The 25,031-nt window shown below is 38.6% G+C and overlaps 1 protein-coding gene across 1 annotated transcript; it reads left to right on the top strand.

The window, feature by feature from the left end:
* Window positions 1–3,837: 3,837 nt before the first annotated feature.
* Window positions 3,838–23,181, top strand: TMBIM4 (transmembrane BAX inhibitor motif containing 4). The gene is made up of 7 exons (XM_060657045.3): window positions 3,838–4,013; window positions 7,437–7,545; window positions 8,944–9,049; window positions 13,190–13,223; window positions 16,145–16,262; window positions 22,315–22,360; window positions 22,920–23,181. The coding sequence occupies exons 1-7, from the start codon at window positions 3,917–3,919 to the stop codon at window positions 23,124–23,126; spliced, it is 717 nt and encodes a 238-aa protein (XP_060513028.2). The 5' UTR covers window positions 3,838–3,916; the 3' UTR covers window positions 23,127–23,181.
* The last annotated feature ends 1,850 nt before the right edge of the window (window positions 23,182–25,031 follow it).

Below are 25,031 nucleotides of genomic sequence, written 5' to 3'. Positions count from 1 at the left end.
TATTTTAATGTTTATTTATTTTTAAACTTTTTAAATGTTTATTGTTTATTTTTGAGAGACAGAGACAGAGCCAAATGGGAGGGGAAGACATAGGGAGACACAGAATCCGAAGCAGGCTACAGGCTCTGAGCTGTCAGCACAGAGCCCAAGGCGGGGCTGGAACTCACAAACCTTCAGATCATGACCTGAGCTGAAGTTGGCGCCCGACTGACTGAGCCATCTAGGCACCCTTGTGCAATAACTGATTTAAAATGCAAACTCCTATGTGGATCATCCAAATTACAGTTTGCATTTCATGGCCTATATATGCATATGTATTTCATTCTTACTAGAACTGTGAAAAAACTGCATAAAACTAATTCATATATATTTTTTAAGCTTATTTATTTCTTTTTGGGAGAGCAAGAGAGAGAGAGAGAGAGGCAGAGAGACAGGGAGAGCGAGAATCCCAAGCAGGCTCTGCACCGTCGATGCAAGACTCGAACCCACAAACTATGAGATCATGACCTGAACCGAAATCAAGAGTTGGGACACTTAACCGACTGAGTCACCCAGGACCCCCACTCATATATTTTTATTTCACTTCTCTCTACCTTCAGCTTACATGTAAGGAAAAGAAACTATAGTTGTCCCTCTTACCCTTTCCTACAACATCTTCATTTTTAGTGTTAGTGGCTGGCTAATACTGGGAACTGACACAAGTCAAAAAGGATGTGATAGGATTCCTTGGTCATTTATGCTTCTTAGAATACCATTGCCTTCTTTCTGCATTCACAGTAAGTTCACAGCCCTTGGCACAGTCTGTGCCCTCCTTTTCCTTCCCTTTACTAAATTGTATGTATAATACACTTACCTTGTACTGATTTTGTATCTACTCTAACTTCCATTCTTTGTAGTTTCAATAGAATTCTGTGCTCACGGGGCATCTTGAATGCTAAATGCAAATGGTTGGCAAAGAATGGACACTCATATATTGTGTGTACCTCTTCTGCTCATGCTCATGCTGCATTGTGCTTCCACTCATACAACAAAAGTTCAAAGGCAAAATTATTAAGTATTTCAAAATGGTGACAACTGAGCATGAAGCCAAATGCAAGGTCCTTCTGAGAGCAGGGCTTTGTGCAGTTGCACAGGTTGCATGTCAAGGAAGCCGGCTCTAGTTTAAGAGTCCCAGTTAATCCACAACCTTTTTAATACTTGGTATTGTCCACCTCTTAATTTTAGCCATCTGTGTGGAGATATTGTGACATTTATTTGCATTTCTCTGATCATTAATGATGGCAAGCATCTTTTTATTAGCCATTTGGCATATGTGTGTGTGTGAGAGAGAGAGAGAGAGAGAGGTAGAGAGAGTGTGTGGTGTGCTTGTTTGAGCCTTTGCCTATTTTTCTGTTGGCTGCCTGTCTCTTTTTTTCTTCTTGATTTGTAACAGTTGTTTTTATATTCTGGAAAGGAGCATTATGTAGATTTCATGTGTAGCAAATATCTTCACCCATTTTGTGACTTGGTTTTCATTCTCTTATATTTTGATTACTAGAAGTTCAAATTTTTTTAAATTGTTTTAATTTAAATTATTTTTAAAATTTACATCCAAGTTAGTTAGCATATAGTGCAACAAAGATTTCAGGAGTAGATTCCTTAGTGCTCCTTACCCATTTAGCCCATCCCCCCTCCCACAACCCCTCGGGTAACCCTCAGTTTGGTCTCCATATTTATGAGTCTCTTCTGTTTTGTCCCCCTCCCTGTTTTTACATTATTTTTGCTTCCCTTCCCTTATGCTCATCTGTTTTGCGTAAGGTTTTATTTTTAAATAATCTTTACACCCAATGTGGGGGCTCCAACCCAAAACCTAAGACCAAGAGTTGCACGCTCCACTGACTGAGCCAGGCAGGCACCCCTTAAAATTTTAATATAGTTTGTCAACATTTTCCTTCAAAGTTAACTGCTAGTTTGTATCTGGTTTCAGAAATCTTTGCTTTTCTCCAAATCATAAAGATATTCTCCTAATTATCTTCTTAAAATTTTATTGTTTTGTCTTGCACATTTAGATCCATAATCCATCTGGAATTTATTTTTTTTGCAACTGGAAAGAGGTAGGGGATTAAATTCTACAAATGCTGCTTTTAGTTAATAAAAAGATGGATTGGCAGCACAACTCCAGTTTGTCCCATTTAGCAACTCCTTTTATGATTTTATATTAAAATGGGTAATATGGGGGTGCCTGGGTGGCTCAGTCGGTTAAGCTTCCCACTCTTGATCTTGGCTCAGGTCATGATCTAATGAGTAGTGGAATCGAGCCCCGCGTGGGCCACTGCGCGGAGAGTGTGGAGTGTGCTTGGGATTCTCTCCCTCCCTCTCTTTCTCTGTCCTTCCCCATTTGCACGTGCATGCACACTCTCTCTCAAAATAAACTTAAAAAAATTAGTAATATGCTTATAAAATGAAAATCATAAAAGGTAAGGTTTTGTTTTGTTTTGTTTTTGGCTCATCTTTTTGGAAGTGAGTTTAGTTCTTTTGACAAAAGCTTCCAATAACATCAAATTGAAGGATTTTGTTTCAGAATAGACAGTTCCACAGCTATTCTGAGCTCCACTTACTAAGTCTTTTGAGTGTTTACGGTTAAAGTGGAGACTAGGTGAATGTGAGTGGATCAAATCAAACTCCTCAAAAAATTCCAAGGACCCCTGGGATGGTATTACTCTGGGAATACCTACATCTCATATTTGCATTTGAATGACAGCAATACCATGAGTATTCACTCTGATCCATCGAATTTGCCTTCATCATTTGTTTTAGATTAAACCAATATTCCCTTTTTCCTGCCTTTGGTCATGGCTCTCTCCAATGTATTCTGCACCTGGCACACAGTGAGCTGGCCTTTATTTATCTATCTAGTCTCATTTTTTTTTTTTTAATTTTTAAATGCTTATTTTTGAGAGGGGGGAGAGAGAAGAAGGAGAAGGAGGAGGAGAAGGAGGAGAAGGAGGAGAAGGAGGAGAAGGAGAAGAAGGAGGAGAAGAAGAAGAAGAAGAAGAAGAAGAAGAAGAAGAAGAAGAAGAAGAAGAAGAAGGGGCAGAGAGGAGGAGACACAGAATCTGAAGGAGGCTCCAGGCTCTGAGCTGTCAGCACTGAATGGACACGGGGCTTGAACTCATGAACCCTGAGATCATGACCTGAGCCAAAGTTGGTGAGCCCTGAGATCATGACCTGAGCTGAAGTTGGTGAACCCTGGGATCATGACCTGAACCGAAGTAGGACGCTTAACCAACTGAGCCACCCAGGTGCCCCTATCTAGTCTCATTCTTTGTCATTTGTATCTAACCTTAACTGAGCTTTGTTCCCCATCTCCCCACCCCTTGCAGATGCTGGTCTCTTGAGAACCTACCTACCTGCATCAGCCCACTCTTCTCTGGTTGGCTCTTGTCTTCCAGGATTAAGCATCATCTCATTCAGAAACCCTTTAGAGAAAGTGCTCAAGAAATTTAGGGATTATTATTAACATTAAAAAATATATAATTAAAAGTGTGTCTCCCGTGTGGACTATGGACGGAATATGTGAATGAGAGATTTGTTGAAAGGATGGATGGATGGGGCCTCGGTTCTATAGCTTTCAGCAACTCTCCTGGCGAGAGGATCTAAAACACCTTGTTGAGAAAACTCTGAGAAAAGTTTCACTTCGGATGATGCGAACAACGTCATTCGTTTTTTCTCCCTCCCCAACTTGAAGCAATCTCCTTTTCCCCCAGCCGAACTGAAGCGCTGAGGTGAGCGCATCGATGAGCGTGTGCTGCGCATCGATGGGCGCGGCGACTCGGCTAGTTGGGGCTGGATTGCTTCATCCCGGAAGTGGGTCGAAGGCCGTTGAGCCCGAGTACTGGGCCTCGCTGGGCGGGGTGGCTGGGGTTCTGCTACTGACATGGCCGACCCCGACCCCCGGTACCCCTGCTCCTCGATCGAGGATGACTTCAACTATGGCAGCTGCGTGGCCTCTGCCAGTGTGCACATTCGAATGGGTACGTCTCCCCCCGCCCCTTCGGGCCGCCCTGCGTGGGGCTGCTGCGCTGTCGTCGGCCTCTGGGGGCGGCTTTCGGCCTCCGGGGACAACGCCTCCCGGGCAGGGCTGGCAGGCCAGCGCGGGTCTCCAGGAGTTCAGAGCGGAAGCCCTGCTTCCAGCTCGCCTCCCCCAGGCCCCGGGCTCCTAGGAAGAGCGCCCTCCCCTGGGAGTTGGGGGGAAGTGTCGCTTCCGCTCCGCCAGGGCGCCCAGGGAGAGCACGGCTCTAGGGAGGTGTGGTGGTCCCCTGGCTGTGCGACCGAGAACCGGAACAGCAGCCCGTCCCACTTTAATCCTTTCCCTCCTCCGCGTAGAAAGGGTAGATGAAAACCTCAGCAGCCTTAATTTGGCGTCTTTATATTAAAAGAAACTAAAGGTTACTTTTTAAGGTGAAAATAAGTTTATTATGCGATCATGGTGACGTCCGCCTGAATGCAGTTACTTGCCGGCACGTCTTTGGTGTAGGGGATGTGATCGCGTTTCAGGTTTCTATTTACTTGTCTGCCTCCTTTACTGGATTGTAGGATCTGTGAGGGCAGGGACCATTATCTCTTGTTCACTAGTCTCTGCAACACCTGGAACGCAACCTAAGTTTGAGGATTCGCTGACGCAGTTGCTGGAAATGGAAGCTTTAGAGGTCAATCAAAATGCAATATTCGTTTTAAGGAATTATACAGTATTTAATGGGCAGAAATTATGTTGAATTTAAAATGCTTTAAAAAAATAAAATGCTTACCTTCATATAAGAGGAATTCATTGCCCGCTCTAGTGCAGCCAATTGATTACAGAAGTTGCCCCAGATACAGAACTATCCCTGTGGCTGGAATTTGTTCCGCAAAAGGAATTATGAAGATCTGATGCATTAAGAATCTCGATCCCTACCATCTTTATTCTTGGAATGGAATTTTGGAATGGTTTTGGCCAATGAGCGTAGTTTTTTAAATTAAGATTTAGAAAAAAAAATTTTTTTTTTAATGTTTATTTATTTTTGAGACAGAGAAAGACAGAGCATGAACGGGGGAGGGGCAGAGAGAGAGGGAGACACAGAATCGGAAACAGGCCCCAGGCTCTGAGCCATCAGCCCAGAGCCTGACATGGGGCTCGAACTCACGGACCGGACTGTGAGATCGTGACCTGAGCCGAAGTCGGACGCTTAACCGACTGAGCCACCCAGGCGCCCCTTTAAATTAAGATTTTAATGTGGTGAAACACAGCCCATTAAAAATGTACCATCACCATTTTTCAGTTCAGTAGTGTGAAGTATATTCACTTTGTTGTGCAACCAATCTCCATGACCTTTTAATCTTGCAATCGAAACTATACCATCAAGCGACTCCCTATCTTCCCCTCCCCCAGAGCCTGGCAGCTACCATTCTACTTTCTGTTTTATGAATTTGGCTACTCTAGATACCTCCTGTAAGTGAATCATGAAGTATGTGTCTTTTTGTGACTGGCTTATTTCAGTTAGCAGGTGTTCACGGTGTATCCATTTTGTAGCGTGTGTCAGACGGCACTTTTTTAGGATGAATAATTTTCCATGGTGCAAATAAACTACATTTTGTTAATCCCTTTATCTGTTGGTAGACGCTTGGGTAGCTTCCACCTGCTGTGAATGATGCTGTTATAAACATGTGGCACAGTACCCCCTTGAGATCCTGCTTGGAGTTCTTTTATGTACATACCCCAAAGTGGAATCGCTGGATCATATGTGTTTTAGTGACAAACTTGCTTTTCCCCCTTGAGTAGGGAAAAAACCCAGTTCGTCCTCCTGTGCTTCTCTTCGCTGCTCACACAGAACACTTCAGTTCTGACACTTCTGGTCACCAAAGTGTGGTTTTTAAATTTTTTTTTTCTACACCAAGCAATTCTCCATGACGCCAACTGTGGGTCCTACAATTGAACTCAATTCTGACACCGTCTCCTAGTAGATAGTAACAGATCCCCCAGGTTAAGGGCTCAGTCCCATAAGAATACTCCCACCCCACTTCAGATGCCACTTGTAAGTAATAGGTCCCCAGGTTACCCTTAACTTGTTAGACTTGGCTGTAAGTTGAAGGTTCCCATGACTCCCTCCTTGGGTTTGATTAATTTGCCAGAGCAGCTCACAGAACTCAAGGAGACACTTTTACCAGTTTACCAAAAGATATAGGTAAACAGCCAGATGAAGAGATATATTGGAAGGTCTGGCTCCTGTAGCATTCACTCTCAGTGGGACAATATTGCCTCCAAGGGGGCGGAAATTTGTTCTTGAGGTGGAGGGCAAAAAAATCTCAAATTTTACGATAATTTTAGCCTTCCAAAGACCCGTGGTACATAAACAGATGTATGCGGCATTAAAATTTTATCGGCAGACTATTAGGAAAGTAATGTCCAGAAGGCTCCTTAGGTTCACAATAATGAAAAAAGGAAGGTTGAGCAACAGTGCCCTAGAGTGAGTCCTCTAAGAAAGAGCAAGTGGGTGGCTGTATTACTTTTTTTTTTAACTAAGGTATAAAAAGTTACCTTTTATGACTTAGCATTAGGCATAACATACATTGTCACTTCTGCCTTATTTTTGTTGTTAGAAGTGAATCTCTTGAACGGAGTGTCAAAAAATTGTGGCTGTTTTAAACCACCATTCCATCTAAAGAAGGATAAAGGCATTCCAGGCAGGGGAAATAGCAAGGGCAAAGGCCCAGACATAGGAAGGAGTTGGCATGCTTGGGGAACAGAAAGGTGGCTAGCGTGGGTAAAGCACAGTGAGGAAGGGAAGAGTGGTGCATGGCTTGGAAATTAAGGTTTCTTTTTAAAATTTGTATCTAACCATATGCTTTCTATTCTAGCTTTTCAGTTTCAAGATTTGTTGTTTGGAAATGTTCTGTTTGTAATCTTTTGCTTTGTTTATGCTGCTGTGTACAAACAGTGTTTTATACTTTCTTTTCCTTTTGATGAAAACATTTTCTTTTCTTCCTTCCTTCCTTCCTTTTTCTTTCTCTCTCTCTTTCCCTTTCTTTCTTTCTTTCTTTCTTTCTTTCTTTCTTTCTTCCTTCCTTCCTTTCTATCTGTCTATGCCCAACATGGGGATCGAACTTAAAAAAAAAACTCTGAGATCAAGAGTCACATACTCTACCTACTGAACCAACCAGGCCACCCATGGTTGAAAACATTTTTATTCTGGCCTATTAATTTTTTTTAGACTCATGCTTCTTGAAGGATAGTTATCATTTACAGTTTGTGATTTCTTTGGAAGTGTTTTTGTTTTTAGTTTAAGTTACAGACTACATTATTTGCATTAAGATTTACAGATTATATATAAAAATTTAATGTTTCTAAGAACATATTTGTTCCTGATGTTCTGTGATAAGTGCTTAAGAATACTATCATGTGTAATTATTTTCTTTTTCAGGCTTTCTAAGAAAAGTCTACAGCATCCTTTCTCTGCAAGTTCTCTTAACTACAGTGACATCTTCTTTTTTTTTATACTTTGAGTCTATACGGACATTTGTACATGAGAGGTAAGGTGATAAGATGCTTTTGAGTCATTTTCTGCTGCTGCTTATGATCAAAAGGGCATATTATAAGCAAAGTTCGCTTTTTCCTCTATTAACTTCTGAGGTTAGAATGTAAAAAAAGTTCATTATTAACTCTTATGAGTAAGACTAGTTCTGATAAAGAAAAGGTTCTGCAACATCGTACTTACCTCTGAACTTTTTAGCTGACAGTTTTGTAGGGTTAAATTTTCATCTTCTGATGAAATTAAGAATTTTTACTATATGCAGGTTTTTTTAAGTTTATTTATTTATTTTGAGAGAAAGAGAGAGAGCATGAGCAGGGGAGGGTCAGCAAGAGAGAGGGAGAGAGAATCCCAAGTAGGCTCCACACTATCATCAGCACAGCCTGATGCGGGGCTCGAACCAATGAACCATGAGATCTTGACCTAAACCAAAATCAAGAGTTGGTCGCTTAACCGACCCAGCTACCCAGGCATCCCTACTGTATGCAGTTTTGAATTTTAATTTTTTTGCTTTTATTATACTTATGCCCAGTCCTCAAAGCCTAAGACAGTGCTTGAATAAGCACTAATAACCGTGTGTTTAACTTTTCTTGGTGTTGGCTCATGACTAGGATAATTTCACTGAGAAATTTCCAAAGGAGCTTCATATGGTTCATCCCTAATTTGTTTAAGATTTGACCTCCAAAATAATTATTTCCATAGCTAAAAGTTATATAGATTTTTTTGTATTAAAGGAAAAATATGGGCACCTGCGTGGCTCAGTTGGTTAAGCGTCCAACTTCAGCTCAGGTCATGATCTCACCGTTCATGAGTTCGAGCCCCGCACCAAACTCTGTGCTGACAGCTCGCAACCTGCTTCGGGTTCTGTGTCTCTCTCTTTGCCCCTCCCCTGCTCATACACTGTGTCTCTCTCTAAAATAAATCAAACGTTAAGAAAGGAAAAAGAAAGAATGAATATATTCTTGGAAGTAGACAATTTCTATCATCACTTCCCCTACAAAAAAAGTAGTTTGCTATTTGAGGTAAAGTCCTTTAATTTAAATGATAGCTACATAGTAGATGTATATAAAATTTGTTTATTATTTAATAGCTATTCTTTATGTCAGTTTTAAAAAGCAGTATGCTAATTGCAAAAATATTCAAATATGCTAAAAGTTCCTGAAGTAAAAAGGAAAAGTACTCCCCATTTATTATGGGCTCTTTTCTTTGTCCTGCTGCTCTTTCCCAGCTCACACTCCTCAAATTCCCTGAATGGAAAAATAGTTTCTTTTGACAGCTTGGTGTGGTTCCTTCCACACCACAAATACACACAAATACAACAGACTGATTTTATTCTATTGGTTAATACTATTTATACTGTTCTTAAGCTTAAAAATGCTTTTAATTTTATGTCTTTTAGTCCTGCCTTAATTTTGGTGTTTGCCCTTGGATCTTTGGGTTTGATTTTAGCATTGACTGTAAACAGACATAAGCATCCCCTTAACCTGTACCTGCTTTTTGGATTTGTGAGTATTTTGGCAGTATCTGTTACTTTAACGTTTTATTCTTGTGTTTTAACTTTCTTTATTTCATTGAGTGCAAGTACATATGTAATAAGTAGTAGCAAAACAAAAGTAATGAGTTTTTAATAAATTCAAATATCTTAGGAAATTACTTGTAACTTTCTAGTCTTTTAAAATCAACCTTTGTCAGTTTCAAAGTTTTTTGTTTTTTTTTTTTCTGTCGATATTATGACATAGTGGAAAAGAATAATGAATTGGACTCTCATGACTTGGCTTTGCCACCATCTGGTTATGTGACATTTGGCAGGGTGTTTAGCCTTTCTGTACCTAGTTAGCTCATATGTAAAATGAAAATGTTAGAGTAGATTATCCCTGTGATACTTTGTATCCCTAATATTCTGTGATTTCCTTGAGAAAAAAATTATAGCCTTAATTTCATAGACCTTAAATTCAAATCTTTATGATTAACTCCTCAGTGTTACTTATTTTTTAATTTCTTTCCAATGTTTATTTTTGAGAGAGAGAGAAGGAAAAAGAGCAAGCGTGAGTTGGGGAAGGGCAGAGGAGGAGACACAGGATCCAAAGCAGGCTCCAGGCTCCAAGCTGTCAGCACAGAGCCCCACGCGTGGGGCTCAAACGCATGAATTGTGAAATCATGACCTGAGCGAAAATCAGACACTCAACCGACTGAGCCACTCAGACACCCCCTCAGTGTTATTTTTATGTTAGTACTCTGTTCTTTTAAAGGACCATTTTGCTCAGTTGATGTGCTCTACTAATTTGTTTTAAAATCATCATTGGGGAGGGGAGCCTGGGTGGCTTAGTCTGTTAAGTGTCTGACTCTGGATTTCAGCTCAGGTCATGATCTCATGGATTCACGAGTTCAAGCCCAGCATTGGGCTCATGGAGCCCGCTTGGGATTCTCTTTCTCTCACACTCTCTTTGCCCCTCCCCTGCTTGTGCTCTCTCTTGCTAAATAAATAAATAAATAAATAAATAAATAAATAAATAAATAAAATCATAATTGGGGAACTTAACTTTAGGTCATGTTTGTTTAGATGTTTGTGAAAATTAAAACCCAAACTACTACCTATTAAAACCCAATCCTATAATATGACCAGAATGAGTTGTAAGGCTCAAGTTATATATCTTTTAAATTATTTTTCTTGTTCTCATATCCAATATGACTTTGGGTTCTAACCTAAAAATTTACTTCAAAACATTTCAAACTAATGCCAATTTTATAGTCAAATAAGAGTGAAAATGCTATTTACCAGATTAAATGCTTTAAACTAAAGAAAGTTTGTGAATTCTGGTAACAAGTTTATGTTAATATGATGAAACAAAAGCTCATGACTTTAGAAATTTCAATTATAGGACAGGTTATTCATTTAAATCTTAGGTTCTTTTGTTTGCCAGGTATCAGAACCCTAACCCAAGTTATCTCAAGTAATGTGAAGTTTATAAGAGCTTGGGAACCCCCCAAGAAGGGGCCTTAAGAACTAGACAAGGAACACTAGAGGAAGCTTCCAGGAATGATGCTATTGTAGGGAATCCGAAGCAAGAATTGGGAGTCTCTTCCCCCTTCTGTAACATCTCTTTTCTACCTTACAGTTGTCCTTACACATAGTTTTCCTCTTTGCTGTCTTTAGTTATTTTTTTTTTAAGTTTATTTATTTTTAAGAGAGAGAGCAAGTGGGGTAAGGGCAGAGAGAGAGAGAAGAAAGAGAGGATCTCAAGCAGGCTCTGCACTGTCAGCTGCACCGTAAGCACGGAGCCTGATGAGGGGCTCTAACTCACACACTGAGATCATGACCTGAGCTGAGATCAAGAGTCAGACGCTTAACCAACTGAGCCACCCAGGCACCCCTGCTATCTGTAGTTTTTATATGGTGCATTGTGGGCCCTCATATGGTTCGTTAACCTTTAGCTTTAGCTCCTGCTGCCATAACTTCATTCTCTAAGTTTAGATTCCCAAGTGAGAAAGAATCTGATTGGCACTGCTTATTATTGGCACAGGTCACATTGTAGGTTGTTAACCAATACACGGGTTGCTAGTCCTAGGGTTAGATACCAACTCCTGCCCCAGTCATCTTTGTCCTAGGAGAGAGAGGGGGTCATAAAAAGAAACTGTCATATGGAGTTCCTCTTCAACTCTATATAATACCAGCCTCCTTTCAAAAAGACTGTGGTTGATTTCTCTCTGGTATGGACTGACTTTTGTCCAGCAGAGAGAGAACCTACTAGAAAAGCATTAGCCAAATGCTTGTGGGCAAGGTGATCTCTTATTCCTATACCCATAGCTAAAAATGGGTGAACAACTAAGGAAGCATGTAAAATACATTTCAGATTATTCAGAGACCTCTGATACGAGGTTACTTTGTCCTGCTCTACCAAAGTAAGCAAGGAGGTGGATCTTATCTTGTTTTAGAAGGGTGTGTGTGTGTGTGTGTGTGTGTGTGTGTGTGTGTGTTCACATACTTAAAAGAGGGCATTATTTTGGGGTGGTGGTATGTTTTCCTAGTCTTATCTTTTCTCCTGTTCATCCTGTCCCGTTTCCTTTGGATACTTGAGTAGGGGGTAGGATTTCTTACCTCAAGTCATGTCACAAGTATCAGGAAAGTGGTATGATCATATTTGCCCGGAAAAAAAAAATCTTTCTATCATCTTTTGCTACCACTTCCCTGATGCTGCCAACAGCATTATGACAAAATGGGGCGGTGGCTTCATTGCCTCCACGTGTGTGTCCATTTCTAATGCCATTTTTGCTCTAGTTCTGTTAGATTTCTTGATTTCAGGTGGGGAGAGTTACAGGGAGGGCTTCTCCCAGGACTATGAGTATACAGCCACTGCTTGTTACTTCTGGCTTGGCTTTGTGATACGGTCTAATCAGATAGTTGGTAAAATCTAACTAGGGTAAGCATGTCAGACGAAACAAAGGCATATAGTTAAGGAGAAAGAGAAGCTGGAGGATTAAGACTCAATGTCCCTAAATCTTGTATTAAGATATGAGTTCAGCTGCATGTGACATGGGGGAAGCAAGATGGCTTACTTCTCGTTCATGTAAAAATCTGCATGACTGTTTAGTGAAGTTGTCAGGGGCACAGACACTTGCTGAAGTTCAAGTACTCCTTAAGCATTGTGTGGCATAAGTTAGCTCACCGCCAATATCCACATTCCATCCAGTTATTTAAAAAAAAAAAAAAAAAAAAAAAAATGAGAGGGGCGCTTGGGTGGCTCAGTTCTCACAGTTCGTGAGTTCGAGCCCCGCGTCGGGCTCTGTGCTGACAGCTCCGAGCCTGGAGCCCGCTTCAGATTCTGTGTCTCCCTCTCTCTCTGCCCCTTCCCCGCTCATGCTCTGTCTCTCTCAAAAGTGAATAAACGTTAAAAAAAATTTTTTTTAAATGAGAAGATAAAGGGAAGAGCAAGCCCCTTTGTTTTTAGTAGTTGTACACCTCTCCACCCACATTCTATTAGCTACAATAAAGTCCTATGACCAGATCTAGCTGCAGGGGAAGCTGAGAAATGTAATGTTTAACCTGAACAGCTGTGTGTCCAGGTAAAAGTTCTGTTACTAGGGAAGAAGGAGAGAATACTGAGAGACGGTTTCAGGACTGCCACACCAAAGTGCTACCTAAATATTTTATTCTTCTTAGGTGTGTGTGCCATTAGAAGTTTTTACGGATGGGCATATCATTTGTAATTTCTTTTTACTTACAGAGAGTATGAAAAATGGAATTTCCCATACTATTTCTGTTCCTGTTACAGATATGAAAACTCTAGTTAGAGTTTAAGGATCACTATTAGAATCTAAATACTCCTACTCAATACTTTGAGGTCTCATTTTCTTTTTGCTTTTTTGTAAAGCTTTATTTATTTAAGTAATCTCCCCAGTGTGGGGCTCGAATTCACGACCCCAACATCACGAGTCATGTGTTCTTCCAGCTGAGCCAGCCAGGTGCCCTTGAGGTCTCATTTTCATTATGGTGGGCTTACCAAATGTCCCGTGTAATTCAAAGGCTGCTCTGAAGCTAAAATGAGATCATAAACATGGAATCACATTGAACTCTTAGTAATTAGAATATGTACATGATTTAGTGTAAATTTTATGTGCATCTGTGTAATTTTAGTTTCTTTTTTTAGACACTATTCGAAGCTCTGACTGTGGCCTTTGTTGGTAAGCCGTAATTCTGCTTCTCTTATGTTACACTAACTTTTTAATGTGGATAAATCTTTTGTGTAAATAGGTGTTTGGGACTAAAGCTTAACTTCATGAAATGTCATATTTCAAATATATAGCATAGGATGAAGAATTCCTAAAATATAAACAAAATTAAATGTTTATACTTTATGTAGTTCAACTAAGCTTAGAGGAAGTGGAAAAGAGTTAAGAAAACAGCAGAATGGAGAATAGTATTCATGTGTGTTTATCCATTTATAAAAAACAAGACAGCTAATGTTTTCCCGATTTAAAGGGGCCTTGAAGGAACTGATAAAATATATTTTGAGCCATACATTTTCATCACATGAGCTGAGCCTCTCAAATTGCTACACTGAACTGTGCTTCATTATTACATCATATTTTATTGAATGGCACTATAAGAAACTTGGTAATTCTGTTTTATTTTTGGTGTTAAATATGTATTTGAAAGAAGTGTCTGTTTAAAAAAAAAGAAAAGAAATGAATTGTCATAATTATTTGATGTATCATATGTAATGCGTCAAGTAAAAATTTTCATGACTCACTGTTTTTTTAAAAAAATTTTTTTTTTTTTTCAACATTTTTTATTTATTTTTGGGACAGAGAGAGACAGAGCATGAACGGGGGAGGGGCAGAGAGAGAGGGAGACACAGAATCGGAAACAGGCTCCAGGCTCCGAGCCATCAGCCCAGAGCCTGACGCGGGGCTCGAACTCACGGACCGCGAGATCGTGACCTGGCTGAAGTCGGCCGCTTAACCGACTGCGCCACCCAGGCGCCCCTAAAAAATTTTTTTTAATGTTTATTTATTTTTGAGAGAGACAGAGCACAAGCAGGGGAGCGGCAGAGAGAGAGGGAGACAGAATCCGAAGCAGGCTCCAGGCTCTGAGCTGTCAGCACAGAGCCCGGTGTGGGGCTTGAACCCATGAACTGTGAGATCATGACCTGAGCCGAAGTCGGGCGTCCAAACGCACCCAGGCGTCCCCATGACTTAATATTAATAAAAATTCAGAAAGTCTCAAAACGATTAACGTAGGGTACCAAAAAAGTTAGAATTAACTATTACAATAATAGTTAATTGTTAATCATTATGTTTAACATATTGGTCTTTTCCTATTTTGTCATTGTTGCTTTTAACCTAAGCCAGTTTTATTGAATCTACATATTGTTTGGTAACCACTTCTTTCTTTTATAAAGGAATCAATATAAGTCAATAATAATAACTACTAAAATAAATAGGATTGAAATTTCTCAACATAGAAAGGAAGTATTATTAACATTTGCTTAATATTTATTTTTGGTAGAACCTTTCCTTTTTCTAAATTATTTTTCAATTTTTTATATTTTGAGAGAGAGAGAGCGTGCATACACACACACATGAGTGAGCAGGGGTGGGGTGGAGGGAGAGGAGACAGGACCTTAAACAGGCTCCCTGTTTAGCGCAGAGCCCGAGGTGGGGCTGAGTCTCCTGACTGTGAGATATGACCTGAGCCGAAATCAAGACTTGGACAGTTAATTGAGCCACCTAGGTGCCCCAATTATTTATTATTATTAACATTATTATTAATGTTACTATCTATTCGTGTTACTATCAAGTCCATCTCTGTCTTCCCTAGCTCTCACCATGTGTAATGGATATAGGAGAAAGATTTGCTATTTCAGGGTTATTGGAATAGGGGTGGACATACACAGATGGGATAATCTGAGAACTCTATTTTCCTCCTTAATTATAATATCCTTTCCACCTAATCTCATTCTAAAATTGTTGACAAGATAACTTCATGTTTTTCCTTCTCTGCATTCACCTTCCTGATCCTATAACGATAGAAATAGAGAAATTCTTTTTTTTAAATTTTTTAAAAATGTTTTTATTTAATTTTGAGACAGAGAGAGACAGAGCATGAGCAGGGGAGGGGCAGAGAGAGAGGGAGACACCAAATCGGAAGCAGGCACCAGGCCCTGAGCTGTCAGCACAGAGCCTGATGTGGGGCTCGAACTCATAGACCGTGAGATTATGACCTGAGCCGAAGTTGGACACTTAACCAACTGAGCCACCCAGGCGCCCCAGAAATAGAGAAATTCTATATGTAGTATTTAAGAATAGAAATTAATCCCTGAAAAATTAAAAATTACTTAAATGGTTTTGGTTGAAAGTACTTAACCTCCTTTAAAGAGGTTACAATTTAGCATTTTGTTAAAATGTTAAGTAGTGTGTTATAATTACAATAGCCATGGTCAATTCAGATGTTCATTCTAAAATTTCAGAAGGGAATTTGGTATATATTCAGGAAACCCCCATTTCTGTATTCCAAGATGATGCAGGTATGGATATAACGCAGTTAGTGGCTGGTTCCTATTGTCTACAGAGTTGATGAATGGCAGACAATCCCAGACAGTGGCAGTATTTTTTCTTGCCTAGTTTCTTTGATTTGGGCTGATGGACTGGGTTATGCAATGAAGCAGGTGATTGCTAGAATTGCTGTTACTGCCCAGTGATTCCCAGTCAGCCACAGGACCCCATTCATCCTTACTGATACTTAAGTCATAAAGGACAGTCACCACAGATCGTCATAAAACTCAGCTGGGACAGAGATGGTGGGAGTCATCCCACTGTATCCCCTAAATCCTAAACCACCTGGCTGTGTCATATCTCTCCAGTCATCTCTTTAACTTCATAATGACGTGACCCCTTTATTTTGTATGAATGAGTATTTTGGAGCCTGTTTATTGCAGTGTGGGTGTGGTTTTACCTTCCAAGGCTGGATAAAGAGTCTTCTATTTTTATTGGCAAGTAGTACCGAAGAAAATGCAGCATTTCTGCTAAATGCCAGGGGAAAACGCTGTTTAAAATTGAGTATGTTTAAGTGCATTTTTAATCAGTGTTTTTTAATTTTACAGTTTCTTTCTATGATATATATATTATTCTGCAAGCATTTATACTGACTACTGCCGTATTTCTTGGTTTGACTGCATATACTCTACAATCTAAGAGAGATTTCAGCAAATTTGGAGCAGGGTAAGTTATATATTCATGACTATGATAGATAAATATCCTTAACATTATAGGCTGTCCTAAGATAAGTGCTATATTGTTAGCTTTGGATACTGCCTTCTAAAACGGAGGGTGATGAGAGGTCATCTCTCTGAGTGTTAAGGCCGGGCTCTACTCACAGAACATACAGGGAGACGGAAAGTGGCTTTGAGTCATTTGCTTCCGCTCTATATTGAAAGGAACGGGAATGTCAAAAAACAAACAAACAAAAAACAAAAACAAAAAACAAACAAACCCAGTTTTCTAGAGAGGCTAGGCTTGTATACTCTATGAATGCTATGGAACTTACTAAATTATTCAGGCATTTATTATTCAGGCAATTATTCAGGAACTTACTAAATTATTCTTAACATCATTGTTACCAAGACTATTCACTCTCTTCTTTGTGGGAGAAACCCAGGTGTTGGTGATACCTGCATGAACTTTAAAGCCTTTTTGACCTATCTAGATTAACCTGTATCTTTCTTCAAACTAATAAATATATGGAATGATACTTTTTATATAGGATAATGGTACAGTGTTGCCCTCAGCTGGTAAGAATGCATATATTCTTTCCTAAGCTCATAATGGCTTCCTGTTGGCATATCATCACCCGAGCATCATCTGTCCTTTTTCCTGTTACAACATTAAAAATTTACAAAAGTCTACTGTGGCAAAACATTCTTTCATCCCCTTCTTTCCCCCTGGAAATCCAGGTTACCAGAAATCTCTGTTGGGATAAGATACAACTAGTCATCCAACACTGACAATTGTGCAAGATGCTTAAATCATTGTATTAGAATGGAGTTTGATTTACAGGCAATATTTTTTCCATTTCCTGCTTTTAGTGCTGTGGTGCGGATACATACTCATGTGGTACATATGGAGAAAGATTTGCTCTCTGCTTCTTCTCATGCCAGTCTCCATGTGCTCCCTGTCTCCCATCCATTCTAGTATAGTCTCTAGAAATCCAGTTCTGGTAAATAATCTTACTTTATGTTTCAGCCTCTTCATAATATATTATTCTTATTTCAGCTGAAACTTGATTCCTCCTTGAGAACATTGTTCTCTAGCTGCTCATTCGCACACACCCTATGTAGTTTGGGTAAGGGGTTAGTATTGCCAACTGCTTCCGTCCCCTAGTGCTACTCTCGTTATTTCTTTAGTGTGCTAGAAATCCATTGCTCTAAGGTGTATGTTGTCTGGCTCTACACTTCCTAATCTTCTTCATTATTGCCAGTGATTCCCTTTGTTCAGGCCTTCCTTGTTCTTTTTATTTTTTTTATTATTTTAAGTTATTGCTGCACCCAGCATTGGGCTCGGACTCACAACCCCGAGATCAAGAGTCGCATGCTGTACCATGAGCCAGCCAGGCACCCCAAGCTTTCCTCATTGTTTAAAGACTCTAGCATCGAACCACATGTTAGGCCCATCTATCACCTTAGCTTCTCAGTGTGTCTGGCCCTCTTCTTCAGCAACTTTTCATCTCCCTGCCATGGCTACACCGCGGACTTTGTGGTCACTAGGGATTGTTCCACTGAAGAAATCTTAAATGCCAGTGTCGCACTTTCTTTCTTCAGCCTTCTACTAGCTCTCTTATTTCTCTGCTCTGACAACACCAATCTACTGTGCTTGTTCTTTAACAACTGCTATTGCCGTAATAAACTCCTTTGTATCAGACCTAGGGGTCTCATGTTTTCTACGGGCATCCATGAAACTGTGCCAGACTACCTCATTATTAGCTTGTGAGTAGAGTAAAACCTCAGATGCTTTCTTAATGCCACCTTCCCCATACTCCTTGATGCAGAAGCTTTGGAGTTTTCCTAAGGTTTAAGTGTGGAAAAGCAAGTTCTGAGTCCATTTCAGTCCTGAAGGATCTATACTATGTGTTGTTATGATACGTCATTCTAACTTCGGTCTTCCAGATGTCTCAGAAATTTTGTGGCTATTCCAGCAAGGGAATTGAGAGCTGGAATCTCACTATGCCCTCAATTCACCACACTGGGTTATGATACTATTATATACTTAATTTCTGATTTTATTTTGTTGTTAAATAACATATTTTGCATGATTTCAGTCCTTAGGTATTTATTGAGAGTCATTTTACGATACTTTGTAAATGTTCTTTGTGCACTAAAAGAGAATGTATGTTTTGTTGCTGTTGGATCAGTGTTTGATGAATGTCAGTTAAGTCAGGTTCATTGATATAGTGTTGTTTAAGTGTTCTGTGTGCTTAACCAATCTTTTCTGTGTGCTCATTCTATCAATTAATGTCAAAGTAGTAGTGAAATCTCCAACTACAAGTACGGATTAGTGTATGATTCTCTCATCATATCTGTAAGTTTTGCTGCATGTTACTTTGAAGTTCTGTTTTTAGTTGCATAAACATTTAGGATTGTTATGTCCTCTTGATGATCCTTTTATTACTCTGTAGTAGTTATCTCTGGTAATATTTGTGCCCTAAAGTACTTTTTTGATACACTTACCTCAGCTTGCTTGCTTGCTTGCTTGCTTGCTTGCTTTTTTTTTTTTTTTTTAACATTTATTCATTTTTTGAGAGACAGAGAGAGAGCACAAGCAGGGGAGGGGCAGAGAGAGGGGGAGACACAAAATCTGAAACAAGCTCCAGGCTCTGAGCTGTCAGCACAGAGCCCGATGCGGGGCTTGAACTCATGAAACGCAAGATCATGACCTGAGCCGAAGTCGGACGCTTAACCGACTGAACCACCCAGGCGCCCCATACCTCAGCTTTCTTTTAATTATGTTAGCATGGTAAACCATTTTCCATCCTTTAATTGTTAGCTGATTTGTGGCTTTATAGTTAAAATAGTTTTCTTACAGGCAGCATATGGTTGGCTCTTGCTTTTTTTTTTTTCCTAAATTCAATATGACCATCTCTGCTATTAATTGGAGTAGACTACTAACATTTAATGTGATTATTGATCTGATTGAATTTAAGCCTACTATCTCAGCATTTGTTTTCTTGCTGTTTGTCCTGTCTGTTCTTTGTACCTTTTTCCCTCTTTTCCTTCCTTCGGATTGTTTATCTCCTTTATTAGTTATTAGCTATAGCTCTTTTAAGTAGGGTTTGCTCTAGGTTTTACTGTTTATTTATTTGTTTGTTTTCTTCTTACTCCACATTTTTAAAATTTATTTAAGTAATCTCTACACCCAGCATGGGATTTGAACTCACAACCCCAAGATCAAGAGTCTCATGCTTTACCCCCTGAGCCAGTCAGAGCCCCCTACAGTACACATCTTTAAATCATCCTCATCTACCTCTAAGTCATATACCATTTCCTGTATAGCAAACTTACATGTCCTCTCCCCTGCCTTCGTGCTATTGTTACTGTAACTTTTAATTCCACATATGTTACACACCTCGTAAAATACTATTATCTTTGTTCAAAACATTAAATTATCCTTTAAGGAGACTTAAAAATATATGAAATCTTTTATGTTCACCCACATATTTGTCATTTCTGTTCTTCATTTCTTTGTGTGGATCCAAATTTCCATCTTATATTTTCCTTCTGCCTGCGGGCTTTCTTTTTAATATTTCTTACAGTGCTGGTCTCTTGATCTCAACTTTTGCATGTCTGAAAAAATATTTTTTCGCCTTTGTTTTTAAATGTTATTTTTATGGAGTGTAGGATTCTAGGTTTGGGTGACTTTTTTTTTTTTTTCCTGTTTTCCATATTTTATAAGATATCATTCCATAGTATTTTGGTTCAGGTAGTTCTTGACAAGAAGTCTTCTGTCTTTCTTATCTTTGTTCCTCTGTACATAATGTCTTTTATCCTCCATCTACCTTTAATATTTTCTCAGTAATTTGATTAACATTTTTAGTAATTTGATTATGATACTCCTTGGTGTAGTTTTCTCATGTTTCTTCTGCTTGGATTGTCAGTTTAAAATTTCCATCATGTTTGGAACATTTTCAGGAACTGTTACTTGAAACATTTTTAGGTTTTGCCTTCTCTGTTGAGATCAGCATATACGTTAGGCTTCTTGATGTTGTCCAACAGTTCATGGATACTCGGTTTATTTATTTATTTTTTCTCCTCGGTTTTCTCTCTGTGATTCATTTTGGTTCATTTCTGTTGCTACTTTTAATTTGGTAATGTGTTCTTCTTTAGTGTCTAATCTGCTGTTAATTCCAACCAGAATATTTTTCTTTTGACATATTTTTCATTTATGGAAATTCAGTTGAGTTTGTGTCTTAAAAATATATATCTTCCCCTTATCTTCTCATGGTGATGCTTTCCTCTAACTCCTTGAACATATGGAATATATTTTTTAATGTCATTTACTAATTCTGTCATTGTGTCTTTTCTGAATTTATTTATATTGATTGATTTTTCTCATTGTTATAGGTCATATTTCCTGGTTCTTTTGCATGCCTTTTAATTTTTTATTAGATGCTTGTCATTGTAAATTTTATATTGTTGGGTGTTGATTTTTTTCTTTCCTTTAAATACTTTGGTTTTATTCTTCTCTTAAGCTGTTAAGTTCCTTGGAAACTGCCTGAACCTTTTGATGCTTGTTTTTAAGCACTGTTAGGTGGGTCCAGAACAGTGTTTAGGTTAGGGCCAATTTGGTCCCATTGTTGAGACAGTATCTTTCTAAGAATTATTCAAACCCCACGTCTTAGGAGGTCTTTCCACTTTGGTTAGGGCGAACTTATTCCTGTTCCCGTTTGGGCTCTGAGGATTGTTCTGCCTGCTTCTCTTTCCCGAGCCTTTGTCACTTCCTCACGAGTATGCATTGATCTGTGCTCAGCTAAAGACTTAAAGGGGACTCTCTGCATATCACCAGAGCCATCTAGCTCTCTGTATAGCTCTCTCCTTTCTGGAACTTTGCTCTGCGAATTCTAGCCATGTGGGCCTCTCTGACTTCTGAATTCTTACCTCCTCAATTCAGGGAGACCAGAGGGCTTCATATGGGTTCTTGTCCCTACACTGTGGTCCGGAAACTCTTTTCCAGCTGGGTCACTTATAGAGCTTACCTCTTCTGTTTCCCTTATCTCAGGAACTACTGTGCCATGCTGTTTGCTGTTCAGGGACTGAAAACGGTTATTTCATGTTTTGTGTGTTTTTTACTTAAGGAAGAAGGGTACATTTGACCCCAGTACTTCCTTGTGACCTAAAGCAGCAGATGTGTATTCACATCGCATATCTGATAACAATGGACTGACTGCTTAGATGTCCTGTGTCGTATGTTTATACTTTATAATCATATATAATAGGATTATGCATCATATATAATATGATACATCATATATAATATGTATGAGTGGTATACATCATATATAATATGTATGAGTGGTAACTCATGAAATTATAGCAGTGGTAAATTTATGTGCATAAAGTAAGTTCTATAATACATTAGAATAAAATAGTACATTGGGAACTTTGATAGATATGCATATTCACAGACTAATTTGACACTGTTATTTGGTTTAAAAATAGTTATGTTTCATTTGTTCATTGTTCTAAAAGTTTTATCGATTTCTGGCTTAAAATGCTTCTAATGATATTTCTGCTTGTATCAGTGTTTTTTTGGTGTTCCAGTTGAAAACCTTAAAAATGTACTTTAATCTAGTTTTGTTCACCATAAAAACAAATGTTGAATCAATAGCTGGTTTTTCGATTTCTGAGTATTCTACAGTATTCATTGTATGTTTATGAACTCTTTTTTAAGTTTATTTATTTTGGGAGAGAGAGAGTGCACCAGGGCACAAGTTAGGGGGGAGAGAGAGACAGAATCCCAAGCAGAATCTGTGCTGTTAGTGCAGAACCCGATGAGGGGCTCGATCGCACAAACTGTGAGATCATGATCTGAGCTGAAATCAAGAGTTGGACGCTTAACCAACTGAGCCACTCAGGTGCCCCTGTTTATGAACTCTTATAGTTCACTTATTCTTTGGCAAATGTCAGGATGGGTGTATTTTTTTTTTTCAGAAAATGTTGCATCAATTTACATAGTTTTTTGGTAGGGAACAATATTCTAAATCACTAATATTTTGTTTTTATAGACTGTTTGCTGTTTTGTGGATTTTGTGCTTGTCTGGAATCTTGAAGGTAAGTTGTTTTAAAATGGTAACTTGAAATTTACTTCTGGCCATGTCAATGTAAATAATCTTGAAAAGCTGTAAGAGGTACTCTTGTGATAGGATACTTGGTTATAATTTTTTGGAACACTTGTATGTAGAATGACTTAAAAATTACCTTTTAAAAAACTAGGGTCTTATGTTAATCAGTATTATGGATTGAAAGAAAGATGAACATATCAGTTAAATTACATAGAAAGAGGCCCTCACTTGTAATTGCTCACCTCCAAGTGACACGTATAATTCTGAAAAAGAAATCTACTTTTAAATGATTTATATTTGGAATGCTACTGTTCAAAGTCAGGTGGGTAATTTAATAGAAGGGAGGATATCCATCGATTCATCCATTCATCCTTTCATCCAACAGAGATGACGATGGACTTGCCTGGCCTTTTTCTATGTTTAACATTTGTATTTAAAGTTGTAAAGCATTATTAAATATGTACATATCATGTGTAACTTCACAGCAAGTAACTCAAGTATTCTTAATATCGTTCTTAAATACAAACTTATTAATATCTTGCCTGTAGTTATTTTTCTATAACGAAACAGTGGAGTTGGTCTTGGCTGCTGTGGGAGCCCTTCTTTTCTGCGGATTCATCATCTATGACACACACTCCCTGATGCATAGGCTGTCACCTGAAGAGTATGTATTAGCTGCCATCAGCCTCTACTTGGATGTCATCAATCTATTCCTGCATCTGTTGCGGTTTTTGGAAGCAGTTAATAAAAAGTGATTGAGAGCAGTGTTTGGAAACTGATTCATTAAGTAATAAAGTTTGAGATATAATTGACTAGTAAAGACTTTTGTGACTTGATGTATATGCTATGGACTTCTGAGCCATTGCTATAATATAGTATAATATTATACTATAGTAGAGTATAATATGTATAGAATATTATAGTACAGTATTATACTATAGTATAATAGCAATCTGTATTACTGTTATATAGTAGTAATTATAATAGTAATTATAATTATATGCATATATATGATAAATATATAATTACTAGTAATATAAATCTTAACTATTCTTTATGATATCTCATTTCTAAATCCTTGATTTAGAATCTTAGGAAAGAGATACCAAAATTCTCTTTTTCAGTTTTTTCAATCCTAAACTTGCCATATATAGATTGTTTATCTGCAATTCAAAAATAATTTCATGAGTAGATAAGAGTATCAATTGATCTTCTAGTGACTTTATCTGAATTTTTCCTTAATTAACATTAGGATTGATTTTGATTTTAAAGTACTTGTGTCCTCACCATTATAAAGTATAAGTTTCCTTTCACTAGGAAATTTTAATCTGACTTAGAAAGGAAAAAGCAAAAAAGATAAATTCTGCAGAATTATTCCACATTATATTAAAGTGTTAATGACATTTCATTTATAAAGTATACTAAAAGTTAGATGTCTTCTTGAAAGTCAGACTTTTGACATAAAATTTGACATTAAGTACAGGTTTCATTTAAAAATTACAGCAGTGTACCAGTGGCCAAGCAAACTCTGGCAGGTTCCTTCACTGTACTAGTTTGCTAGGGTGTCATAACAAAGTACCACAGACTGGGTGGCTTAAAAAGAAAATAATTTTCTCCCAGTTCTGGAAGCTAGAAGTCTGAGATCATGGATTGGTTTCTTCTGGGGTCTCTCTCTTGGCTGGTAGATGGCCATCGTCTCCTTGTGTTTTTACATGGTTTTCTCTCTCTCTACTTGTCTGTGTCCAAATTTCTTCTTCTTACAAGGACACAGTTAATATTGGATTAGGGCCCACCCTACTGACCTCATTTTACCTTAATACCTCTTTAAAGACCCTGTCTCCAAATGTGGTCCCATTCTGAGGTACTAGGGGTGAGTACCTTGTAGTAATTTAGAATGTTTGTGCCCTCCCCACCCTCCATTCACAGTTTGAAACTTAATGCCCAGTGTGATGATATGAGGAGGTAGGGCTTCTGGGACATGCTTAGGTCATGAGAATGGTGCTTTCATGAAGGGGATTAGTACTCTTACAAAAGTGATCCCACACAGATTCCTCACCCTTTCTGTCACATGAGGTAGCAGTTTTCACAATCAATGAACCAGGGAGAGGGCCTTTAACTAGATACTGAATCTGCCAGCACCTTGATCTGGGACTTCCCAGCCTCCAGACTGTGAAAAATAAATTTCTGTTGTTTATAACTACCCAGTCTCTAGTATTTTGTTATGGCAGCTCAGGTAGACTAAGGGAGATACGAATTTTGGGGGACACAACTTGGCCCATAACCTTCACGAAGCATCATTTCCCAGCTATTAAAGTTGAAATAAATTAGCAATATAGATTTAGCTTCGGGTGAGTTTTCGGTGTAAATTTGACTCCATCATTATCAGTTAGTTGTTGAATACCCAATTGTATGGTGCTCTACTCAAGTTTAACATAGTATAGGGGGTAAGAGCACTGAAATTGGAATCCTTGCTATGCAACCAACTGATTATGTGATTTTTGACAAGTTAGTTATCCTTTCTTATCTAGGTCTTTGTCTCATCTTTCTAATGGGAGTAATATCTACCTTATTGGGCTGTTACAAGGTTTAAATGAGATGGATATATCATATAAGTGTTAGTTAATGTCAGCTACTATTGTTAATTATTATTGGCCATCCAA

The sequence above is a fragment of the Panthera onca genome, chromosome B4 (assembly GCF_046562875.1).
Source record: "Panthera onca isolate mPanOnc1 chromosome B4, mPanOnc1 haplotype 2, whole genome shotgun sequence".
Lineage (NCBI taxonomy): Eukaryota > Metazoa > Chordata > Mammalia > Carnivora > Felidae > Panthera > Panthera onca.
Note: the sequence above shows the minus strand (reverse complement) of the source record. Positions and strands in the feature narration are given on the sequence as shown.

Excerpts from the sequence above, each read along its gene's own strand:
- TMBIM4 (XM_060657045.3), top strand. The coding sequence starts at position 3,917 with ATGGCCGACCCCGACCCCCGGTACCCCTGCTCCTCGATCGAGGATGAC. Across the intron at positions 7,546-8,943 it reads CGGACATTTGTACATGAGAG|TCCTGCCTTAATTTTGGTGT; the intron begins GTAAGGTGATAA and ends TATGTCTTTTAG. Across the intron at positions 9,050-13,189 it reads TGTACCTGCTTTTTGGATTT|ACACTATTCGAAGCTCTGAC; the intron begins GTGAGTATTTTG and ends TTCTTTTTTTAG.